This window comes from Spinacia oleracea, chromosome 1, assembly GCF_020520425.1.
Source record: "Spinacia oleracea cultivar Varoflay chromosome 1, BTI_SOV_V1, whole genome shotgun sequence".
Classification (NCBI taxonomy): Eukaryota; Viridiplantae; Streptophyta; class Magnoliopsida; order Caryophyllales; family Amaranthaceae; genus Spinacia; species Spinacia oleracea.
In genome coordinates this window covers 62,234,220-62,260,503 of record NC_079487.1, presented here as the reverse complement: position 1 = coordinate 62,260,503, position 26,284 = coordinate 62,234,220, and the positions used below count along the sequence as shown (strand labels likewise).

Sequence of the window (26,284 nt, the reverse complement as noted above, 5' to 3'; positions counted from 1 at the left end):
ACAATAACGTTATTGAGCTAAGCTTGTTAATGAATATTGGTATTTAAGCCTTTTCGAACTTGAACGGACTTTTTTTTTTGTTCGAGTTGGGCTCGTTTAATATAATGCTTGCACAGACTTTGATTAAGCTTGTTCGTTCGTATTTCAATCTAGAGCTCAAATCCAATGAACTTTAGAAAAAGAGCTTTGCAATTTACCCTTTTTATGAAAATAAAAGTTATTTTAGTAGGTAAAACTTTTTTCTTTTACCATACAATTTTTTTTTTACTATGTCACTAAATAATTCATATTCTATAATAAAATTACAAATATAACATTAGGCCGGAAAACATATTCATATTATAACAATATATATGACCTGCTCGTGAACACTAGCGAGTCGAACGTAATATTATTCAATTAATCACTTTTAGTAATGAGCCTTAAATATTTGTTCGAACTCGTTCAATTACTTAATGAACCACTTTTGACCAAACTTATTTACAAACTATTTGCGAATGTCTTGGCTCATTCACAGGCCTAGGCACCATTCAAACGACAGTTGTTCAACAACAAAAACGACTTTAACTAATGGGGAGAAAATCACTTTTGTCGACTAACGAGCACGAGCAGCGCAAAGGCACCGACGACCCATGCAATAAAAAAACGTAAAATTAAAGGATTTTTACTGCAACAAAAAAAACCACTAAGTATATATTATACGTAGTACGGAGTACAATGCATGCAAACTCCGTCGCACGAATAAAATACGAGCTAGCTTTACACGTAAAATCTCAAAATAAAAGAAAATATAATCTTTACAGCAAACAAACGAATAACTTCTCATGACATCCTAAATTGGAAATAATAAATCGAGACTACCTACTTAAAAAACAATAACTTCCTATATAAATATTTATATTTATAATACTGACAGAGTAAAAAGATTGGAAAAATTAACCCTTGATATAAATTTTGCTATATTAGCATTGGAAAAGCACTCATTCAATAGATAAATTTTCCAACGGTTGTCTCAATGCACTGGGTAAACAACCTCAGTTCAATTCTAAGGCAGCATTATGCCCTGCCAGGTGGTTTTCTAGTCTCTCCGATGTGCCTGTTAAAAGAGGACAATATACAAGTGTAAGCGTCTCATTTCTTCATATTTTATATACATGACCAATTTACAACTTTAAAATACAAATTGAGTATTATTTGTCAATTTTAAATAAAATCCTTATCTTTTTGGGAAAGCCTAAAAGGCCAGAAGAACAGAAAAAAACATCCAACTATACCCTCCTGCCTCCCGTCGATCACCCATGGCCAACACTTTTGATAATTTTGAATAATATGTAGACCGATCTTTGATCTAATTTTATCATTAGAAGACGATACGATATTGTATATTTCCTTTCATTATAAAAAAAGATCATTATTATTAACATATCCTTAATGGTTTTCGGGGATAAGGGGCCCTCCATAAGTGAACACAAATAAGAGAGAAAAAGAGAGAGCAATTTATGTTCCTGCCCCTCCAACAAAGTTGTTCAACGACTTTATTTATTCATTATCAAAATAAGAGAAAGATTCATAGTTAAAGAAGCTTTTGTTAAAGAAAATAAATTACCATCAGTTTCACGAATTTCACTTTTTCCGATATTATATACATGCCAAGAACAGCAATACTATTCATGATTCGTCCGCTGATTAAAGGCACAAAACAAAAGAAAAAGAAAAAAGGGCGTGGAACGAGAACTATACTGCTCGTGGATCCAAGGGGAAGCTTTGTTATCTATAGAACTTCCAGTTTCAAGTGTTTGATTGCCCACCATATATAATACAGAGTATTGATTTTCCCGCTCTAAAAATTGATTTTGGCTCCATGGCGCCACCGCCACTCACAAAGAGTGCAAAATCAATTTATATAGAATGTGGGATACCCTTGTATCACGACGTCAAGAAACGATATCTACGTAGATTGCAGGAGTTCAAGACATACTAAGACACCGTAATGAGCAAAACAGTTGCCAACAGGTAAATATTTGGGTGACGTTTAGTAAAACCCTCCAAGAAGAGATAATAAGTAGAAAATTTTGAACAATATATAGAGACACTATCTCCGTCATAAGGGTTGTCAACCCTAAGGGTCAATCAATCACTCACCCTCTTGTGCGTGGCAACTGAATGGTTTTGTCATGAACTAGCTCTGAAAGAATAACAGAATTCCCTCTAAATTTAAAACATCACCAACCCAAACAATATCTACTCTTCCTGTTATATAGAAACTCCCAAAATATTTGCAGCAGAACTACCTTCCTGCCTCTTTTCCTCTTCTCTTCAGGGGTCATGATATGGAGTTTGAAAATAACCCTAGAGGTTACCATTATGATAAAAAGTAAAACACAAACTCTTAAATAAGGAAAAACAAAACAAAAAATGCCTATAACAGGAAGGTTTTGTAAAAAAAAAGTGCATCTGCATACCAAAATTAAAATAGTAACAGTATAAGATCTCTTCCGACCGACGGCAGTCCAAGAAGAGATAAAAGAGTTTGTTCAAGAAAGAAAACATGTAATTGTTGGAAGTAATAAGAAAGGATGCAATACCTGTTGTGAATAGGATCAGGTCCACTTGGGACTCTTCGTTTACTAGCATAAACCGGGCTGAGCTTCACAGGAACAGAATGTCTCTTCCTCCCCAGCAACTTAGTATGCTTGTGATTGCCAACTGATGTGCTTGTTGCTGCTGTTCGTCCCTCTATCTCTTTGCTTGCTACGATCCCCATGAACAAGAACCATACAGAAATAACCAACATAAAAGCTACACAGATAGCTTTCAAAACCCGCGTAGCACCTCCCCCGCCAACACCATAACCAGCCATACAACTTCACCCAACTATATATCCCTTCCTAAGAAGGATATGATACTCTTAAGAAAACAGGAAGTGAAGATGAAGATGAAGAAGATGATCATTTCAAAATTAAGAAAGACAAATGATATTCAAGAATCGTTATTGTAAAATGACATTAAAGAAGACAATATTGCCGCTGATTCCAACTTCCTACGTCAAAGAAGGAAGGGGGAAGGGGAAGGGGAAGGGGACGGGAAGGAGTAAGAAGTATTTTGCAACCTTTAATAGAGGGCTACTGATTTAAAACTCTGTTTCAAAGCAGGGGTGGGGACAGAGAATGAGAGAGAAGCATGACAAAAAGAGAAAAAGTTAGTTATCTCTAAGATAGCATGGACCCATTCCAGTATAGTTCCTCTGTTTTGGTGTGCGTATTTCATGAAGCCAACATAATGGGACCATTCTGCCCCCTTTATGCTAAATGAATCCAGTAGGTCTCTATAACTCATAGGATTATGACCCGCCTCGAAAACCAAAAAACATAGTTTCACATTTTCTGCATCAAATTATATGAAGAATAACATGTCTAGAATAAACATCAAATTCTTTATGCTTTTTAAGTAGTTGAGACAAACCACTACACATATTTTATGGAAAGAGAACTGAGAAGCATCATCAATCAGCACATTTTCCATAGGAAAAACTCCCAAAATTACCTATGACATATGTTGCCAAGACATCAAGTGTTGCTGTATATAGATAATTCCCAACTTATCAGAAAGTAACAGCTATGGAATCTAATCTCTGTCGTATCACTGCATTGTGAGTTTGTGACCATATTGTTAAGTTTTTGAGTTTATCATGACAGCAACAAACCATTCACATTACCCGTAAAAGTGGTTTCACCGTTTCACGATTGTTATCGCGAACACATCCGAAACTTAAAACCCTGGTAACAGCAAAGACACCCTCACCCCGTCCACAATAGATCACAGCAGCTTAGTGTGCAGATCTAGGATAATATATGGTATTGCCTATCAAGAATTCATGCAGTTCCCTGTATCACCAATGTGTGAAATCAAGACATGAAATGGAAAACAAAATGAGGAAAGCAGTCTTTCCCTCTACCACCTCAATCACAAGGCAGTAGGGATATAGAAAAATGCCTTGTGCTTAAAGAGGAAAACACAAAACCCCCGTGTTCAGCTATCCACAATAACAGAGAGAGGTTCATTGTTAGGCACCAGAATTTACAGACCAGAGACAGGTATATGAACAAGTAGTTTACTCAGCATGTTCACCAGGTATTGGCAACTCTGCAATAATATAATGAATTAATGATGGAAACCTAAAATCTAAATAAGTGCACAATGTGTGGTCCACCAAAAGTTACCACCTCTGGTACTAACATGTTTCTTCACTTTACTGGTATATAGTAGAAATTTAGAGAATGGAGCCTTCAATCAGTGGAGACCACCTAAAGAGATCTCCATTTAACATAACTTTAGTGCTCCGAACAGTAGAAATGTGATGCATTTTTCATCCACAAAGTAAAAACTTTCTAAAGCCGGAAAATAAAACTATTAACATGGCGGAAAGTGCAGCAGCTGCCAAGCAAGCCAGCGAATCCTGTATTATGTGCTATCTACTCTCTATAAAATAAAGGAGTTGGGTATGGGAAACTTTTCCTTCTCATTACAAGAAAATGATTGATAAAACCTTCAAACAATAAAAAGGATATTTTTGGAACAGGTCATTTCCAGTTTCAAGTATGCATCAGATTTGGTTGGACTGTAGCCATGCTTCTCAGAGTTTTAAGCCTGAATATAAACTTGATTTGAACCCCCCATTACAAATAAGATATATACTTCGCCAACTTTCCAATTACAGCTATACTCATTTTCTTTTCGTAAATTTGTAAACCAGCAAACCACACAGTGAAAAAAGTAACTGAAGAGTGAAGACTTCAAATAACAACATAAGTACACCAGTAAGTCAGTAACACATCAAAATAAAAGGCAACATCAAACTGTGGACTTACCCAGTGATTAATTGTGCACAATAAGTCTTACTGATTGGCTACAAGGATCCTTCAACAGGAGAACTTGTTTTCCAAAGTAAAGCCAGAGAGAGTCAAATCCACTTGTGAGGCTCACAAAGCAAATCCAAAGTGATTCAACTTTCCCTGTTTCTTAAATCAATACGCTTTTAGGGATTTGCTCCCTTTGCTCTATGTATTCCCTCATTTTGAAAATACTCTCACATGATGACATGAGCAATGCATATCAGAGAAACACCTTTTGTCCTTTCCAAAATGTATTCCGCAATTGGAATTAGACAAATTTTGGGTACATATACGCTCTTAAACTTTGAACACTCTGTACAAAAAAAGAACCTGAAAACGGAGTATTTCTTAAAAACTAACTCTAAATGCATTTTACTTACATTTCACACGGAAGTAACAACAAATTATATACATAAATAACCTGCGAGTGTTTCCTATCAGAAATCTACCAGCTAAAATTTATCTAGAGAGTCTTGCATAAAGGTCTTAAAATGCACACACAGTTTTCAACCTTGAAGAACACGGAGCACGAAGGGTGTTCCCTAAATCCGACAAGTGAAAAAGTATCGATTAAGTGTTTGATGCATAAATATGTTTCCTCTCAGAAATCTACCAGCTAAAATATATCTAGAGAGTTTTGCGTAAAGGTCTTAAGAATCATCAAACACTTAGTTTTCAACCTTGAAGAACACAGAACACGAAGGGTGTTCCCTAAATCCGACAAGTGAAAAAGTATCTATTAAGAAAAGGTAGAAAAAATTGCAACATTTACCTACAATTACCAACTACATCTAGGAAGGACTGGTCATTTAGGTTGGATGATGCTTTATGGGTATATGGTACTACCTTTAAGACTCCCATCGGCACCACACCGTACAAGCTTGTTTACCGCAAAAATGAGATCTCCCATCAGTACTTAGTATTTGCTACAACAGACATCATCTTTTCAAAGAAAAAACATCACTAAAATAGCTGAAGTCAGTACACAAAACTTCTCAGCCTCTACTTTCAAAAATACTGGCTAGAATTTAAACTGTTCTTCTACCTAACCTTTCCACCAGATTCGCCATTTATGACCTTGGCACCTTAATCGTCAACAAGATAATCCAGAACATGGGTATTATTAATTTGACTTCTCAGCCTATACTACCTTACTACAGGATGAGACATGCAGATGCAACAGTTTATCCTAGTTCAACTCCCCGAGAATTGCAGATTGTTCCAGACTGAAAAGTGAAAACTCAGAGTTCTACGCACTATCAGTGACAAAGTAATGGCCATCCTTCTAATGATCCCTGAATCGCATCATACACTGCTTTGAGAACACATTTCTCCAACTCTGGCACCTTGTCACACGATCAACTAGTCAGAAACTGACCTTCACGAGCTGACATACACTGTACGCACCATCTGATGCACCTCCTCAAACACCATACATGCCTCCTTACATACCACACACATCATATGCATCTTCTCTTGTTGCGACAGATGCTAGATCTGTAGCATCCACTCTCACCTTTGCTTAAATATTCTCCTAATAAACATTTCCAATGATAGAACGGTTCACTTTACTACCATCCACAATAGTCCAAAAACACTAACCACCTCGTCCTCTACTACTGCTTTTATACACGCCTCCAGCCTGCCAACCACACCCATCTGATGACCCAAACCAGTAACATTCACCCCTGGGTTAAATCCATCTTAAAAACCCTTACCACCCTTTGCTGGCGCCTTATATAAACACCTTGAGAAACACTGCCTCCACTAAGGATCGAATGTCCATCCCCCAAAACTCCCTGGCTCTTTTACCCCTTGTTGAATGCCCAATCTCAAAAATCTTCAATTGAAATTTGACAATCTTGACCCTACCCAAGAAATCTGCCAAGCGTCTTCCTCCCAACAGAAAGCTGCAATGGGGGCACAGTCGATGGCGGAGCCAGGAAATTGGAGTTGGGGGCTTGATAGTCAAAACCCCGTAGTTCTTACAAAATTAATAATAGTTACGAAATTATTTTTATAAATATACAAAGACTAACATACTGCAATTTTTTAAAAAAAGTTGTTAATAATATGATTTTCCCTAAGACTTAAATAAAAAAAATAAGAATAAAGAATGAACATAAAGAAAATGAGTATGTAAAGAATTTTGGAGGGAAAACATTAAAAAAACAGCAAAGCTTGCTCCCTTCACGATTCGAACTGGGCTTCTTTAGGCAACAGATTGCAATTAGAAACATGACCGTGAAAATTGTGGCAAAGGGATATTTGTCAAGCAGAATCCTTAATTGTATATACACACTTAATTCTTGTAGGGTCAGCTGCCCCCATCGGGCCCCCTCTAGCTCCGCCTGTGGGCTCAGTCGAGACACAAAATTTTAAGCACCCAACAAGGCATACCCAGCGATATAAGCATCCACAGAACATTCAGTTTCCACAACCCTTTTCCAAAACCCTAACAAAAACCCTCATTTCTGAACATCTCAAAGGTCAGAACTAAGGTTTATCTTGGATTCATACCAAAGAAAGGCCTCCACATCCACTTTTAAAAAGTTAATGGAACAAGACAATGAGTTTGAGAAAGAGAGAGAGAGGACGTAATGGAATCAACTCTTGACCATCATGAACGCTCAATCTCAAATATTTAGATCACTGATGATCAACAGAAGACCCTTCAGTCTAGAACAAGTTATAACCTAATTGTCAATAATTCAAGTGAATCTTTATGAACAGTCAATCGATAGGTCTAACAAGTTATTCATATTAGACTCCTCAAAATCTAAGTGGTTAATGATGTTTGAGTGTAAAATGCTGCATACCCACAATAATGGAAGAAACAAACAAACATTACCACAATTCAGCTTTGAGGATAACAAAGAATAAAAGCACGAGCAAGGGATAGATCAGAACAGTTGCAAGAGGGTAATCATGGCCTCTTGAACTAAGTCATCATTCTAGATTTAAGCATGTTTGAGTCTCATAAAGGTTAACTCAGGTTTAAATCAATACGGTACCGTGATTCTACGGTTCTACCTGCTCAAGGCTCCAGCAGTGTAATAGAAAATAATGTTGTACTTGTTTATGTTCAATAAATCAGGCAACAAGAATAGCAACAATAAACTAGATGAAAAGGTTGGGGCAATTGGTTCCAATGATGATTCATTCCATAGGAAAGGTACAATAATATCCAACTCATCTACAATATTTAAATAGTAATCTCGTATCCCCCCCCCCCTCCAAAAAGAAGATGACAAAAGGAAGGGAAACAAAAGAAATGATGAAGTAAAAAGAAAGTATAAACCCTTACACTTCAGTAATTTGTCCATTTCAAGACAGCAGCTGCCTTGACTACAAAGTGAATAGGAATGGGAAAGCTCCACTCACGTTTTCTTGAACCTGCGACAGATGCTTAGCACAGGTCAGATATTTCTATTATATGGCCATAATATAACAAATGATAAAACCATAGACTTGCATGTAAAACATACCAAACAATGGCTCTAATGTTCTGAATTTCAGCAGTAGATTACAGCCCCTTGTATACAACACCAGTCAATGCACAGCTCACAAAAAAAACAATTTGGTCGGCAACTCGGCATTGTCCTGCAGGCTCTCCCATTTTTCAAATTAAATCATTTTCTTAATGTCCTGCTATGTGATTCAGCCCTTCTTCTTCTTCTTCATTGCCCACTTTGGCCCATATATTGCCAGATGTGTTCTACCAAAGCGACGATCAGCTATCTGCAGTACAATTAAACAACCCTAAATAAGAATTTAAGCGTTCACTAAAATCTGAATGACATGGTGAAAGATGTTCAGCTATTTTAGAGAGCGTAGGAGAATCTCTACAATAAGATCTTGAACAGAAAAACGAACAACCTCCCTATATCTTGAATATATTCACATTAAAAATAAATATAGTCCTAGATTCTTCACATCGGTAATTGCCGAAAAAGATCCTTAACATTTAAAAAAAATCTTCATCTAGATTTTGGCAAATATATTTTCAGCCGAAAAAAGTTCATCCAAAGACATTATGTGGCAAACCTTCATAAGACATCCACAAGAATCCAACATGTCTGTTCCCAAAGGATATTCGACCACCTGAAGCAAGCAATTTTTAAATCAAGAAACATCAGCAAAGCACCTCCAAAGTCCAAATCAAGACAGTGAAAACACAATACTTCATAAAAAACAGAAAAAAGAAAAAGAAAAAACAGCTTACAATAAACGTATCTTCCCCGACCAAGGACGAATCTGATATTTGGTGCATAAGTATTCCATAATCAACTTTCATGTATGGAGGTGTGACACTAATGTAGTCAAAAGTTGTGTCACCACCTGCAAGAAAGAAATGATATTCAGCATCAAGACAATGTAATAGGCATGAGTCACAACATCATATCATGTAGAGTATTCTTAACCTCTAGGTCAAGATGGATGTGCAATATGTTTATGAGCGATCTTCAAAGGCAAGAGCTTTCAAGGGATAAAAACTTTAAAAGGGCTGGCTTTGTCTGCCTCACCTAACAATTTCATATTATTTGATAATGGATGCACTAAATAGGTTGATGATCTACATCACTCCGAACCAATCAAGTAATTCAAAGACGGATGGAGAACACATTTGGGAAGTTTCAAATTATGTTGTTTGAATATGTTCTTTGGAAACACTTATGCTGCTAACTTTTAATCAATCAGCTACCCGCCGGAAATTTCCCATGAAGGGGGCAACAGACCGTCCAACACTTATTCAAGAATCAACAAATGCCAGCTTTCTGATTTGTCTTCTAACAAATTAACGCTCGAATGGTAAATTTGAGACAGATTACAGATGGACTATCTCATGACACAAAGTAGAAACAAGTTGGGCATCTGCCCAACCTGCAAGCTAGATTTTAAACAGAAGCTTGCACACCTATCAAAATGGGGGAAAATAACAAAATGTCAGAACTGTACATACCTACAAACTGCTGAGCCCGTTCCAAGAAATTTTCAACAGTGACAGTATGTATAACTGAAAAATCAAGGAACCCTGTCCATTGTAAATTCGGCTGCAGAACATTTGAAACCACCCATGGATCCATCTCAACAAAATGCACCTGGGATTTACGAATCTATTTCAGGATAATGCACACAAAACTCCACACAAAAAAACAAAAAAAAGGAAAACACAGCATAGTACATCAGAAAAATATTTAAATATAACATACTATTAACAGACATCTCTCTTTACAAATTACAATGGCAGTGTTGTTAGACATTTTTACAAAAACAATGAGCAGAAATATTGAAATTTGTCTAAGACTCTAAGGCAGCCAAAACAAAAAATACACCCTCGAATTAAAATATAGATCAAATTTAATTGGTTTGAAACAAATTATAGGTCTCCTTAGGGTTTTTAACGCATACTGTTCACTTAATTATTTTCTTAATGCACATCATCTTTTTCAACACTAAGAGACTAAGAATAGTTGTCTCTTTTGATCACAATCAATAGGCAAATAAAAACAACTAATATTAGTAATATTTGTAGTTACTAAAAATAACAAAAGAAGGTATTACACTCGTTACAGCAAGATAAGAAGACCAATTAGTCCCACGGAAAAGAGTAATAGCATTAAAACTAATATAACAAGAAGCAGAAATTGATCTTAATTCCCATACACAGCTAAAATGTCCTATGCTATGGACGAAGGAACAGAGAGATAAGTATATTTAATTGTTAAGTGGCAATCACCTCAGAGCAACCTCGACTTAAAGCTTCGATACCAACTGAAGCAGTGCCACTATACAGGTCCAACCAGCGACCAGGTCTTAAAGATGCAGGGCAGCCACCAGCCACCTGTAAAAACAATTGAAAACTAGTCGTCAGAGTATCATAAAAAAAACAGAGGTTGTAACTTGGAGCAAGCACTACTCACTACAGAGTACGAAAGTATAAGATACTCCTTCTGTCCCAGATCTTCCTGTTACCTACTCTGGTAAACAAAACTAACACTCACGCCCCCATAGTGATGTGGAATCCACCTTTTTTCTTACTACCTATTCTCTCTCGAAGACATCAACCTTTTCTCTCAAAATTCATACACTTTCTTTTACTGCTTATTATCACTCTATTCTTTTCATGTTTTCATTTACATTTAAGTGATTTAACCAATTATTATCCCGATGGCCTCAATCCGTACATTTTTTCTTAATGTTCATTCCAAAGCCTGCGTGGAAGATAATACTGGAACAGAAAAGAGTATAACTTCATTGGGTATAAAAATAAATAATATTGCTCCTGCATTAAAAGAATACAAAAAAGGAGGATAACTTTATACGCAGTTACCAAAATCAACCATGCTTTGTCAAAGAAGAAAGAAAATCTGAGTCTAAAGGAGAAAAAGAATTAGGCATGAGTGCTTGACACATTTTTCTGAGAAGACCCCTTTATTAAAGATAATTTTCATCAACGAAAGAGAAAGAAGTTACAGAAAAGGGCAAGCACGAGTCCAGTTGAGAAAATAATAATACTCCCTGAATCCAAAAAATAATGTTAGCCACTTATCATGGCACATAGTTTTACGAGATAAGTTGTTGATTGGCTATAAATTGTTGTTTTATTGGAAAAAAATAGATGCGGTAGGAGTTCGTCTAGTATTTATAAATTGAATGTGAGAGAGTGTTGGACCCTTGCTTTGCGCTTGTGGTAACAGAGATGCATTAAAAGAATAGTGGTGTCATTCCTCAAGTGGACTTGTGAAAATTATTTTTGGATGGATAAAAAGGAGAGATTAGAGAGTATTCTGGGACGCAATGAGTAACTAAAAAGGCAACAAAATTTTAATCAATTTGCTAACAAGGGCATCTCAAAGAAAGCCCCATCAGCATGAGCTTGTACAGACAATCAATACAACTTTTGTACTAAAAAGGAATTGACCTAACACCAAAGTATAGAACATCCTATCAGCAACAGCATAGGAATGAAAGCAAGAACCTATGCTTCAAACTGGCAACTTAAGTAAGAACCTCCTGCAGAAATTAAGATTTATGCTTATATGGGTTAAGGTACAAAAATGGAGCATGTCCTCCTAAAAAGGTAGAAATACTTCCGTTTAACCTGTTGATGTATATTCCCTCCGTTTCTGAATAAAAGATTCACTTGGATTTTACACTATTCATCTGTTAACTTGACTTGATTGTTTTATTAATATTATAAAAGAAATACTTCCTCCGTCTTTTTTACTTGCACCATGTGTAATTTTAAACTACCCACACACTCTCTTTTATCATTTTTTTTTTATGATTTATACATAATGAATTATATAGTCATGTGGGATCTTGTTATATTCGTCTCGGTATATATATTTTCAAAACACCACCTATTATAATTTTAGCTAATGTATAATTAAAGATATTAATGGCTAAAGATTTGCATTGGCAAGCGTGAAACTGAAACATCAAATGGTGCAAGTAAAAAGACAGAGGAAGTACATGTTATCATATAATACTTCCTCCGTTCATTTTTACTCGCAACATTCGTCACTTTCACGCATGCCAATGCACAACTTTGATCATTATTATCTTTAATTCTCTTAAAGTAAAAAATTATAACAATTTAATATTTTGAAAATACACATTAAGACGAATATAACAAGATCCCACATGACTATGTTTTATCTTACGTATAAATCACCAATAATGGTCAAAGTAGAATATGTGAATAGTGTAAAAATCACAAATGATGCGAGTATTAAAAATCGGAGGAAGTATGTTGTTGGATTAGTCACAATGTAAATTTTCATAATTTATACTTTTAATAACTCAATAACAGACAATTAGAGATATTAGTGCCTTACTGGTCAAAGTTGCATTGGAAAGTGTGTCAGTCAAACTGATGCATTTATTCAGAAGTAGAGAAAGAATGAAACTAAAAGATTTTATACAGAGTATAACAAAGTTCAAACAACCAAAAGGAGGTTTTTTTGGGTGGGGGGGTGGGCGGGGGGGGGGGGGGGGGGGGGGGGGGGTAGGTATGCGCAAAGGTGGACAGAACCTATAAATAGGCTATTTTTCCACCTCAAGAGAATCCACGATAATTATAACTTTCTCTGATGAAACTATGTAGACGATGTAAATCAAGGACTGAAACGATACCTCCTCGTGTTTGGTCATAATTCACATATGAATTCTGCCTCCAAGTAACTTAGGAGACATGTAATTACTGGTGATAGCAAGTAGCAATAAAACATGTATAGTAGCTATGCAAAAAATTACTAATGATCTTTCTCAACTAATGCATGTGGAGTATGACAATACCACTCAAGGTATCCTATGAATTTATAAGAATGTGAAATGACAATTTGCATAGAATGCACAAACAGCAAACCATTGCTGGAAAAAAAAAATACCTGCAATATATCAAATGCAGCACCTTTAACTACCTCCATCATGGGACGCACATCCATGCCTACAGGCGATAAGAGCTTCTTCCTTTTAGCTTTTCCGCCCAGCACCTAAAGTAGACAATTCATTCATTCATAAATAAGATCTCAGACAACCAAATTTCAATTACAGAAAGAAAGTTTATAAATCTAGGAATATACTATTTGATATCACAAAGTTTGTTTACAAATTCAATGGCTCAGTGACAGCATTTAGATAAAAAGAATTGAAGTGATGGTAAAAGACGCAAAAGGAGAAAGCAAGCCAGGATAGATAGTACCAATCGGCATCTATCAAATAAACCTCATAACTAAAAAGACAACTATATTGGTTCTTGATCAGCCTAATAATAATACTTTCATCTATTACAAGAAAAGGAAGTGTCATGCTTAAATCCTTCTTTAAGAGCCTAATGTCAGAGATAAATTTGTTGCAGTTGCAAGTACATATCAATTCAATTACAGTGCGTATTAATAATAATACAAATAACAACTATAAATAACAACATTTCCATGCAATGATATGACAGCCCCAATCAAGTACTACCTCCATTCCTAAATGGTAGTTACACTAACTTTAGCTACAAAGACCAACTCAAGAAGGGTAAGAGAGAGAGAGTGCAAAAGGTGGTGCATGTGTAAAAGGTTGTAAGTGAGGTTTGTGTAAGAAATCTTATGCAAATATAAGAAAAAAGAAAAACTACAACCAACAACAAAAAGTAACCAATAAAAATGGACGGTGAAAGTAGAAAGTAGAAAGTAGAAAGTAGAAAGTAGAAAGTGTAACCAACAAAAAGGAATGGTGAAAGTTGAAAGCCTATCCAGCAAAAAGGAACGATGTTAGTCGAAAGTGTAACCAACAAAAAGAAAGGAGGAAGTAATAGATAATATAACACTTTTATAGTTTAATTCACAACAACTGGGAAATGGCTGTAATAATATTTTTGAATTTTTCATCAAATTAGTAACTCTTACTGCATAAACTTGTAAACGACCCATTGGTTTTGACCGAGTAGGCCATTCATGGGCCACAGACACAGACACACACTAAAGCTGCTGTGGAAACCTTAGAACATAAGGCAAATTAAGGATATATTGTTGTTATTTGTTGTAGCAAGTGACTTTAATGAATTTAAGAAATCAAACTAAATGGAAAAGATGTGAAATTAAACAGAAGGAAAATCACTTAACATTTTTTTTTATGACCTATTATGTTATGAAACAGGCATATATCCAGGACTTTGTCATCTCCTCCAACCCCTACTGCAATTTTAGTGCTCTCTTCTATCTCAACTTTCTAGCAATTGTGGGCACAAAGATCACCGTCGTGGATTCAACCCTTTCAAGCACAAAAAAGGCCCAAAATTTACGTTGCTTTCCTTAAAGTCGATGACTCAACTTGCAGATCTATGGCTTTTCAATAAATTGTACTTAAAATTGGGAAACACCCCACTTGTACCTCTAAAGGCGCTAAGTTCGGCTAAACAAACTGACATTCTGACAGAACTCTAGAAATAGTTATTTCTTCAAAGGCTTTGTTACATCTGCAACTTCTTATGTGCTCTAGTAAAATACTCAACTTATCACCTTCTCATCAGCCAAAATATCAAAAAGAAATGATACATACATGAATATGCTTACTTCATCCATGATAAATACAATTTTTGAAAGTGCTATTGTCAACTTAGGTATGTATATCTTCTAGTATATTATAAAGCCAATTAGATTGACATGACATGATTGCGACAACATATTCTTCTTATGTTGGCAATTGTTTTTACTTTGAACATGGTATATTGCAGCTCTGAACTCATTATTGTAAGAAACATTAGGCTCCAACAATTTGCTTGTAAGTACCATCAACCTTCTCCATTTCCCTCTTCCTTTGAACCTTTACAATTTATATTGAATTCAATTACCGTTCTTATCGATTGCATGCCATATTAGCAAAACTACCTTCACATTTTCATGGAGTACCAATATTATTTTATTGAATTCAATCCCAAGATAATGGTTTATTTTTCCCATATCAGTCATATTGAAATTCATCTTCGTTTCCCCCTTAAATTCTAAGCATCTCAAGGTCGTTTGTTCTGTAGATTAAGCCGTCTGCATAAAGACACACCATAACCCTTTCTCCACCCTCTTCCCATTTTACATACACAATGTTAGTCCATTTTCGATGGAGCCATATATTCATTTGTTCTTTTGGACGTGGGATGTAATGGACTAAATCAAAATGGCTCTTAAAACTTCTTCGCTTCCTTTCCATGAAGTAGAAGATGGTCTTCCAGTTGTTGTCCCGTTATCGCTTTTGGTCAATTGGAAACAACCTCTCTGCAAATGCAGGGGTAAGGTTGCGTAAACCCGACCCCCCTTACCCCGCTTCTTGCGGGAGCCTCTTTGAGACAATAGGGTAATGATAATGATAATGATGAATGTTGAAACGGACGTTAGTTGAACCCTAACCTCACATAACTATGCTTCCATACCAAACTCTTAAAGCTATTTTACTCCATATGAAGCATCTTTTAAGATTCCATACTTTACCTACATTTCCCCTACGTACAAATCTTAGAGGCTATTGGACATATACTTCCTCTTGTAATTCAACATAGAGGAATGTTTCTAAATTTTTCCATCAAGTGCCTTCATGCTGTTCTTGTAAACTATGTTGGCTCACAGTTACCGAACACTTCATTTTCAACGTTCCAACGATCATAATATTCACCCAAAAAAAAGTTATCAATTACCATTCTAGGTGAGCTTGTACCTAATGCGTTAAAGTAGCTTTCTATAGTTCCACTTTGAGAATAACAGCAATATGTGCACTGATTACATAGCAAGAATGGTGGAAGTTCAATTATCAACACTCATACCACTAACACTCTCAGATCAAAATCTTATCATCCACATGTGAGAAGCACTGCCTTCCATAAACTAACGAGGCAAAAGAGTATCTTTCTAATAGGTTTTCCAGAAAGCACTCCTTTCCTCACCACAAGACTGAACCAAAAGAAATACCAGTTGAATACAAAAAAGAAGACATTGTCCAAAGAATTTAGCTTGCATACCAATTACCAAGTTATCAGAGTCCCATATAAAAATCGATCTATGTCCTATACATTATATTCAACACACAAAAATCTGGAAATAGTAAACTCCTTCGGAAGTACTAGAACACTTATTACTAAATAATTACCCCTTCTCCCACGGATAAACTTTCACATTTTCTATAATGGATGTTCCATAAAAGTCACATTTCTCTTACTAAGTAAACATCTTATCTCCATTCCCATATTTTATCTCTTCATCCTCACTCATTCTCTTACTTTTACTCTCTTCATCCACTATTGTTAATGTACATGCAAGACACAAGTGTGATATACTTTCTCCGTTTCCTTAACTTTGACAATTAATAACTCCAATTATATATAAAAACAAATTATAAAACTTTGATACATTGAGAAAAACCAACATCATCTTACACAATGACATTTGTTTTTCATATATTAATAACACGTGGACAAAGTTAGTACTACCTCTATTCCTTGAAGACGTACCCACTTTCCGTTTTGAGTTGTTCCTTGAAGATGTACTCATTTGAAATCATTCCTTTATTGGTAAACTTCATATACTATTGCATGTTGCTTTGGACCACACACTCTCTCCCCTATACTCTCTATTTCCCATAAAATATAGTAAACCACGCCCCTTTTTCTCTTTATAAATTATTAACAAACTAAATGGTCCCAAAAGTCACACTCACTCGCCCTTTGCCTAAAATTGTGTGTCTACAGTAATTGGGTACATCTTCAAGGAACGGAGGTAGTACATGAATATTGCAAAAGACAAACTGCGGGGACGGAGAGAATATGTTTATCATTATGCCAATTTGGATATTTAAGAAGATATTACTGCCAACAAGTAGGTGTATTATAAAATGTTATACGAATTTCTCAACTCCACTATTAAAAGAATGCATCAAAAAATTCACAATGGCAATAACCTCCTAAGAACCGTTAAAAAGTGCCTCAAATAAACCCTTTCAATAGCCTCATACATCCTCAGAATGAGCACACAACTCTACCTGTCATATCCAATATAAATAAGGGTTGAAAACTATATTCTAAATCTGTCAAACTTCCTGAAAATTTATATTCAGATATTCTAACTAAGCCACTATATTAAAAAAATATATATATTCCTAGAAGACTACCATATTCTTTCCGAAAAATTGATAAGTTTCTTCATGCAATTATTTCAATATGATAAAAACAAGACTTCTGAATCATATTGCATAATCACAACAAAAATAGTTTTCCTCTTAAAACAATAAGCTAAAATGAACCAAGAATACACACCTGAAGCAATTTATGTGTGGTACGAGGTGGCTTTCTGACGACCTCTACCACTGGTTGTTTTCCTTTTCCCATTTCCTGCCCTCGGTCCTTTCTCCTCTTCCTCTGCAACCCCCCACCCCAGAAAACACATAAAAGGTTGTCAGTCTCAGCTCAAATCCATGAGTACCAATAGCAAAATCAATATGTAAATCAAGTTTTTTCGAAGAAAGTGAAGCAATAGTAGTAAAACCAATCCAAGAACCTTCCAAATTCAAGAATTTTGTGTCCACTCCAGTACTATTTATCCAACCATTAAGTGTTTCCCAAAGTACAATGTCTAGATAAAATTCGGAAGTTGTTTTTCCATCTTGATGACTTGAGTATGGCATAATCTTGTATGAGACGATTTCACATATAGTCATTTGAAAGATGGGGGCCAATAAAAAGGTAATGTGAAACCTTCTCACCCAATATGTGCTCCATGAATATTTTGGAGATACTATCATGAGTTATAATATCGTACGTCATTACAGTTTTCTAAAGTTGTGTTGCATCATCTATTAACTAGTAGTAGTAGCCCGCTCCTATATCCTCTCTAAAGACTTCATCAGATAACCTAATTCAAGATAGGGTTATATCCTTAGGTTATTCTCCGAGTGTAGATCATTGTAACGGGCATGTGATAGTCTATGCGGTGAGTGAACCACGTAAATGTGAGGTGTAAGTTGTGACCTTATGTGTAGCATACTAGTGTGTGCTACTGTTTAATTTTCTCAATCATACATACAACCTATGCAGTTCCTGCATTAGAGCTTAAACCCTTGGCCTGTATCAAACTCTAAATTTTTTAACTCGTGCTCCTAAAAATTGATGCAACATTACTATAGAACAAACAAACAGAATATACCTTAACGGAAGGTTCAGAAAGGAAGTCATTAGGGTCAAGACCATAGCGTTCGAAAAGCTCTAGCTTTTCCTGGCTCGACATTGCGTCCTTAGAACCTTCAACAATCAATTGCAAGCAAATTACAATACAAAATTGAAAGAGATTGTCAATTTCTTTCAATTAAATAAATTATGAAATTTAGGGGAAAATATACCAGAAGAAGCGATGATAACGGAAGAGCGTCGAATTGTCGGCGTAGCTTTGGAGGAGATTTTAAAGAAAGGTGAGAGATTTAAGCGAGTGTTGAGATTGAGAGGGGTTTTGAGTTGCAGAGGAGAGAGAATTGGAGGAAGATGAGGAGATGAAACCGCCATTGCTATCACTTGAGTGGGTTAAAGTTCACAACTCTTTCAGCAAGTATGCAACTGTGTCTGAGACAAACGGTTTTGGTACTTGGTTTGCTGGCATGAGTGAAGATTAGCCTCAAACGAGGGCGGCATCATATCAGATAATATCACCCTCACTAAAGAATAAAGTAGGGATAAGACAAACATTAAAGCCGGTGTTATTTTTCAAAAAACAGATACCATTTTTAAAAAACAGATGCTATTTTCAAAAAATGGATGCCATTTTTCAAAAATGGATGTCATTTTTCAAAAAAATGATTTTGTCCTTTAGTTTTGTCTTTAACCTATTTTGTCGTTTAGTGGGGTGATAAGTTTTTATAAAAACATATCTGAGATGGATTTATACTTCCTCGCCTCAAAGTGGGGGTTGTAACCAACTCGAGCTCGAGATCAGTCTCATACTCCTTAAAGTTCGAGTTTTTCACCAAATACCTTCCGCTTCGTGGTTTAACTTAAGGACTTTTTCATATTTACCACCTACAAAGTTTCACTTTTTTGTGTTTACCACCTTATAAGTTAGAATTTTACATTTACCACCTAAAATTTATTAAACATTTTATAATCACCACCCTTAACAGAATTCATCCAATTTTCCATCCACATGGGTCCCACTCAATAAAATTGTTTCCTTCATTTTCATTAATACTTCCACGTTCTTTTTCCTCCCCTTCTCTCTCTTCCACGATATTTATTTTTCCCCAAAACACTGTTTCTTCATCCTCTCTGATTACAAGTTTCTGGGAAAAGAAATTCAATTCTTCAAAACGTGAATATGATTATCTCGGTTTATGTAAACATTATCAACTTCTAATTAACAGGTACGGATTTTTTTATTTTTCTTTTTCTGAAATATAACTATATAAGGGTCATATGAAATTTAGGGGGTTTTATTTTGTCAGTTAATTATTGAAATAGTTGGTAGATATAATCAATTTAATCCATAATAAAGTAATTGAGATTGTTAATCTGTCTAATATATAGATACAATTCTCAATTTTTCGTCTTATTAAATTTAGGGTTCATATAAAAATTGAATTGGGGATTTTTTAATCGGGGATTTTAATAGATGAACGTGAACATTGCTGGAAATTAATGCTTACATAATGTTAATTATAATGTTTGATCAAGAGTGACGTTTGAATCTTTATGCATATTTAAATTTTTGGGTATTTTAAAGTTGGAGACAAAATTGCTATTTGTTATTAACTATAGATTACATTACTGTATTTGTGTTATCGTAGCATAATTAACTATAGATTACATTACTGTATTTGTGTTATCGTAGCATAATTATTCTCATGATTTACCCAGTTCTCATATAGTGTTGTAAACAGAGAGAGAAAGAGAGGTTGAGGAGTGGTGGTGGCTGTGGTTGTGTAAGAGATGGATATAGTGATTGTAGGTGGAGAAATTTGCGGGTTAGCTACTGCTCTTGCTCTCCACAGATCTTCTACTTCTCTAGTTTTCTAGAATCCAAAGGATCCATTATAATACTGGCCTACTAGCTCAATGGATAGAGCGTTGTGCAAAAGTACAAAAATGTGGGTTCGAATCCCACGTAGGTTATCTTTGTAAGTATTGACCAAAGTCAACTCTAGTCAACTTTGGCCATATTGATAATACCACCAGCTGCTCAGCAATATATAAGTCAAAATAGATGCAGTGTTAAAATCTAGTGGATCAAAACACTAGTGAATCAGCAATCAGTCAGCATACACAAGGCCTTAGTGTTAAAATCTTTTGTATCACATAAACATCAAAACTAGTTCAAACAACACTTGTTTACAAAGAGGTTAACATTTTTTTTTGTGTTCTTCTTAGGTAGACCTGGTTATCGGGCGGGGCGGGTCAAGGTCGGTGCGGATCAAAAGAGGGTCGGGTATTGAAAGGGTCATTTTTAGCGGGTCGATAATGGGCGGGTCAAAATCGGGTCGCGGGTCAGTAGCGGGTCATTAGTGGGCGGGTCAATAAACGAGCAATGAAAAATGAAAAACAAAAGAGCCATGTGCAAGTACAAGTAAATACGAAGCTATACACGTAATTTTTTGTATCATTACTATTTTAATTTTCAAAATAATTGTAGTATAAGTTTGACCCTACAATGACCCTGTCCAATAAAGGCCCTGTCCAATAAGAGCCCTGCCCAATAAAAGCCCTATTAACTTGACCCTAACCCTATATCCATTGGACTACCCTGTCCAATAACCAGGTCTATTCTTAGGTGATTGTTGTTGATGTTCTATTGGTTGTTGTTGTTTCTGTTTTGCCTGTTTTTGCTTCTGTCTTTTATTAGTTGCAGCAGTAGAATTAGATGTCTGAGGGGCTTGGCTACAAGCTTGGCTGGAAGGACCAGCACCATCTCCAACAACCTGTTAGAGACAGAAAGAAGGAAGAAGGTTAGTACGAAGGATAAAAAAACCAAACAAAGATGTAGACAGTAACAAGGACGCAAATTTGAGAGTATTCAGCCTGAATTACCTTACTGAGCACCCTAATCTCTTTCTGTTTTCTTTGATCCTTAAGCCAAGGGGTGTCCAATGGTGGTCTTCCCCCTACTCCCTTTGGAACAACAGTAGGTGTATGATGAATTAGAAAGTGATACCGATTAGCAGATACTTAGCAAATACGGGTCGATCCCACAGGGAGACAAGTTCTATTAGTTTTTGCCCAATTATACGAACTATTTCAATAACGAAAGTTGATTTTGAGTATTAACTAGCAAAACTAAAGCAATAATAAAAATGTGTAATTTATCAAAGAATTAAAGGTCTAGGGCGTCTGTTCGGTTCACCATGCTTATACCAATCCAAGAAAACAAATCAATTCGACAATGAATAGGCTAGGCCGAGTAATTAAAGTATATGTTAATCCTACGGTCGGGTCTTAACATTTTCAATCTAACATATGCAGTACGGTCGCTAACATAATCAGAATTGCCAATTGCACAAAGCCTCTAAGAATATGATTTTTCAATTCTAATTCCTATTTGCTAGATAATCAATCCACGATATTGGCCAATTACATGAATCAACAACTAAAACAAATCAATTGGAATCACTCAAGCAATAATCTATAAATTAACAAACTTTAATGCATATCAATCATGGTATAAACATGGCTTCCCTTACTTAGCCCTAGAATAAAACTACTCGCTCATAATTGAATTAACAAGCATGAAATATGAATTAACAATGAATTTCATAATGAACAATAATAAGAAACGATAATTCAAAGCAAGAAAAGCAAGAAGAATTATGAAAATACCTCTATATTGATTAATTGAATGGAATGAACTAGGGCTCAATAATGTGAAGAGAGAAAAATAAAACCAAACGTTCAAAAGAATTCTAAGAAAATAATAACATGAGGGAAATAAATTAGTTCCCTTGAGTATTTATATGCTCCTATTTTCTAAAATAAAATAAATAAATAAAAAATAAAAGTCGTCGATGATTGGTCGATGGAGCGATGACGTGGCAGCCAAACCCGAGCACGAGCCGCACACACGGCAAGAGAGATGGCGAGGCATGGGCAGCGAGGGATCTCGCGCACCATCCCTCGCTGGACTCATGATGGGCGACTAGCAAGAAAGTAGAGCAGCGAGGCAGCGAGGGAGCTAGCGAGCCATCCCTCGCTGCCATACGCGTGTGTGTAGCAAGCTAAGCGACGAAGCTATAGGCAGCGAGGGAGCTAGCGAGCCATCCCTCGCTGGCCTAGTGAAGTGCAGCAAGACAAGCAACGGAGCAACAAGGCAGCGAGGGATCTCGCGCACCATCCCTCGCTGGCCTAGTGAGGTGCATAGCAAGCAACCATGAAGCGATGAGGCACGACGAGAGGTGTAGCGAGCCAACGAGGGATCTTGCGAGCCAACGAGGGATCTTGTGAGCGACGAAGCATGGTGGGCGGCAACTCTAGCGCCTACGCTGGATTGCCAGCGAGCGAGGCAGAAGCTTTGCGTGCAAGGGATGGCGAGAGATATCTCGCTGGCTGTCGAGCCATCCCTCGCTGGATGTTTGAGCGTATTTTTTATGTCATAACTCTCGTTCTACAATGCCCGTATGGACGTGTGACCTATCGTTGGAAAGCTCTTTAAGCCTACTTTCTAGCCTAATCAAAATCGTCTCATTCCGATATGTAGAACTTGAGATATGATCAAAAGAGTGAACGCTTGTCCATTTTGATGCTTAGAAAAAATAACGTTTAGCTTCGTTGTTGACTCAAAAGCTATTCCGAGAGACATGTAATGATCCTTGAGTCAAAATCTCATTCGTTCATCATCCAAGCCCCATCGAGTGCACGAGGCTTAACGCCCCTCGACCGATCGTATAGCACCATGCAAGCAGGCCACACGCAACGCAGCAAGCACAGGCCACGCTGCGCGCAGCCCGCTCACTCGTCGCGCCTGTTGCTTCACGTCTGCATTGCTTCGTTGGGCGCGGCAGCGCGCGCTGTGGCGCGGCACGCTTGCTGCCCACACGCGTTTGTCCGCTGGCTTGCGCCTTGGCCCATCGCCCTTGCCTGCTCGCCCACTGTGCGCACAACACTCGACACAAGGGCAGCGTGCTGCCTTGTGCTCGTGTGCCATGGCCCTTGCTCGCTGCATTGTGCCGCATGGGCGACGAGCTCCCTTGCTCGTCGTCGCATGCCCGCACTATACAACACCCCTTAAGGGTAACACGTAGCGTCCATTGCTTTGTGCGTGCAAGATTTATGGGCGTGTTATATAAAAATTTAAAATTTTTAATTCAAAATTAATGATAAATTAATAAATCATATTAATTTCATAATTTTAGGGCGAAAAATCGAAAATTAATTAATCAATTAATTTCCGATTAACATGGATTCAAATCTAGGTCATAAACATTAAAAATTTAACATAAATTAACAATTTTATGGTGGATTTTAATCATGGATACCTAATTAAATTATTAATTAATTATGAAAAACAAATCAATTATAAATTATTCGAATTTCAACAAATTAATCATAATTACAAATTAGGTTGTATAATTAACAAGGCTAGGAATTCAAACTTGTTAAACATATACTGTAGGTCAATCAAAAACTCAAGATTTATCAACAAGAATCGCAAATACTTAACTTAACATCTTAAATTTACAAACTTTTGCGTTGGAAAAACTAAAACCTCCGAAAAGTCATAGTTAGGCTTCGAATTAGGGAATTCTGGGTTCGGCCAAAATTTTTTTTGTTTTGGCAAAATTTTAGAATGCCTTTTACATGCGGAATTGACACACAAATCACTCGATTTGGATGAGTAACGAAGAAACTGCCGAAAAACTGCGTACATATAATTAAATAAACGCAATTTGCAATTAATTACGAAAATTAATCACCCCTTTAATTCTTTGCAAATTTGTAAAATTTAACCATGTTCATGCATTTTAGATTATGAAAATAATGAGAGGCTCGTGATACCACTGTTAGGTTATGATACATATGAATAAACATAAATCATGCGGAAAAACCATAAAGCCAGGAAACATATTATTAACACATAATCATTTAGCATAATTCAGATGCATACACTTTGTAGCGTGCCCTCCCTAGCTGCGCCCGAACCGAACAAGAACAAGTCTTTAGGACTCCAAGTGTCGTCCCTCCGTAGATAGTCCACAGCACGTCCGGATCCGCCTTAAGCTTGACCAACTAGAATCGCCCTTAAGGTTACTAGAATTTTTGGCTATTTGGGTTGCAAGTGTTTGGCTGATTTTTGCTTTAAAAATCTTACCTTTGAATACTTCAATATCGTCTATTAAATATGTGACCCTAGGCCAATATTTATATAGTTTATGGAAAGGAATTATAATCCTACTAGGATATGGATTTATTAATTAGAATCCTATTAGAACTCTAAATAATAAATTTAATCTTTTAGGATTAGGATTAGGATTTAATCAATGCACGAATTCTAATAGGATTATGATTCGTTACGAAACACGAGTGTTGCACGACCACGAGGAACGCACGCACCCGCGCAGGCCTTGCGGCCCACACGAGCAGGCGCTGCCTCGCAGCCCACGAGCATAAGCCCGTGCGCGCCTATGGCCTTGCGCTGGGCCTGGCGAGGCTGTGGCAGCTCCGTGTTTGGGCGCTTGGCTTGCTGGGCGCGGGCCTGGCTTCGTGCTGGGCCTTCGTCTAGCAAGCCTCGTCCGATGCTAATTCGTAAGATGCGCTTCCGATTAAATTCCCGGTTCCGGAATTCATTTCCGATACGAACAATATTTAATATTTACGATTCCGGAATTAATTTCCGTTTCGAACAAATATTTAATATTTCCGTTTCCGGAATTATTTTCCGATTCCGATAATATTTCCGATTCTGACAATATTTCCGTTTCCGGCAATATTTCCGATTCCGGCAATATTTCCATTTCCGATAATATTTTCCGATACGTACCATGTTTCCGTTTCCGGCAACATCTACGACTTGGATAATATTGATATTTTCGATATGATCCATATTTCCATTTCCGGCAATATCATCGTTTCCGGAGTATTCATTTCTTGCCTTTGACGATCTCAGCTCCCACTGGAACCAAGATTCGTCGATTCCGAATATCCATAGATGGAGTATTTAATGCCATTAAATACTTGATCCGTTTACGTACTACTTGTGTGACCCCACGGGTTCAGTCAAGAGTAAGCTGTGGATTAATATAATTAATTCCACTTGAACTGAAGTGGCCTCTAGCTAGGCATTCAGCTCACTTGATCTCACTGAATTATTAACTTGTTAATTAATACTGAACCGTATTTATTAGACTTAATATTATATGCATACTTGGACCAAGGGCATTATTTCCTTCAGTCTCCCACTTGTCCTTAGGGACAAGTGTGCATTTCCTAATTCCTTTGTCGCTCGATGCTTGCTCTTGAACATAAGGTAAGAGTTGTCATCCTTATTATGTCCAGAGGTGTTTCTCGGTTTCAGAGTTCAACTGATCAAATAAACAGATAATCATAGCCTATGATTCATCCGAGCACGGCCATGCATTTTACAGTTTCTAGCTCTCCGAGTGGCCTTGTACAACTTTTAAGCATCTCATCCCGATTTATGGGAGGACAATCCCAATCTTGCGATCTTGAGATTAGACTTCGTTTGATAGGTGATTACCTGAGCGTTGCCTTTGTAGCCTCCTTTTACGGTGCGACAGTTGGTCAACGTCAAAGTAACCAGTTCTCATACAAGTAATCTCAAATCACTCAAGTATTGAGGATTTAGTGTCTAATAATTTTAATGAAATTTACTTATGACAAATTTTCATCTCTTATAGTAAAGTTTCATAGGTCTGTCCGATACTAGTCT

General features: G+C 36.6%; 1 protein-coding gene across 1 annotated transcript; it reads right to left on the bottom strand.

The window, feature by feature from the left end:
• Positions 1-758: 758 nt before the first annotated feature.
• On the bottom strand, positions 759-19,028 carry LOC110775543 (uncharacterized). The gene is made up of 11 exons (XM_021980152.2): positions 18,765-19,028; positions 18,572-18,666; positions 17,686-17,787; positions 13,289-13,393; positions 10,633-10,737; positions 9,856-9,994; positions 9,118-9,233; positions 8,940-8,996; positions 8,381-8,633; positions 2,586-8,288; positions 759-1,096 (listed from the first exon to the last, which is right to left on the bottom strand). The coding sequence occupies exons 1-9, from the start codon at positions 18,922-18,924 to the stop codon at positions 8,553-8,555; spliced, it is 960 nt and encodes a 319-aa protein (XP_021835844.1). The 5' UTR covers positions 18,925-19,028; the 3' UTR covers positions 759-1,096; positions 2,586-8,288; positions 8,381-8,552.
• Positions 19,029-26,284: the final 7,256 nt, after the last annotated feature.

Bases quoted from the DNA above. Each gene is read 5' to 3' on its own strand.
- LOC110775543 (XM_021980152.2), bottom strand. From the start codon at position 18,924: ATGGCGGTTTCATCTCCTCATCTTCCTCCAATTCTCTCTCCTCTGCAA. The intron at 13,394-17,685 runs GTGTGTATTCTT...TGTCTACTTTAG, and splicing joins CCACACATAAATTGCTTCAG to GTGCTGGGCGGAAAAGCTAA. The intron at 8,997-9,117 runs GTAAGCTGTTTT...TGCTTGCTTCAG, and splicing joins TCGGGGAAGATACGTTTATT to GTGGTCGAATATCCTTTGGG.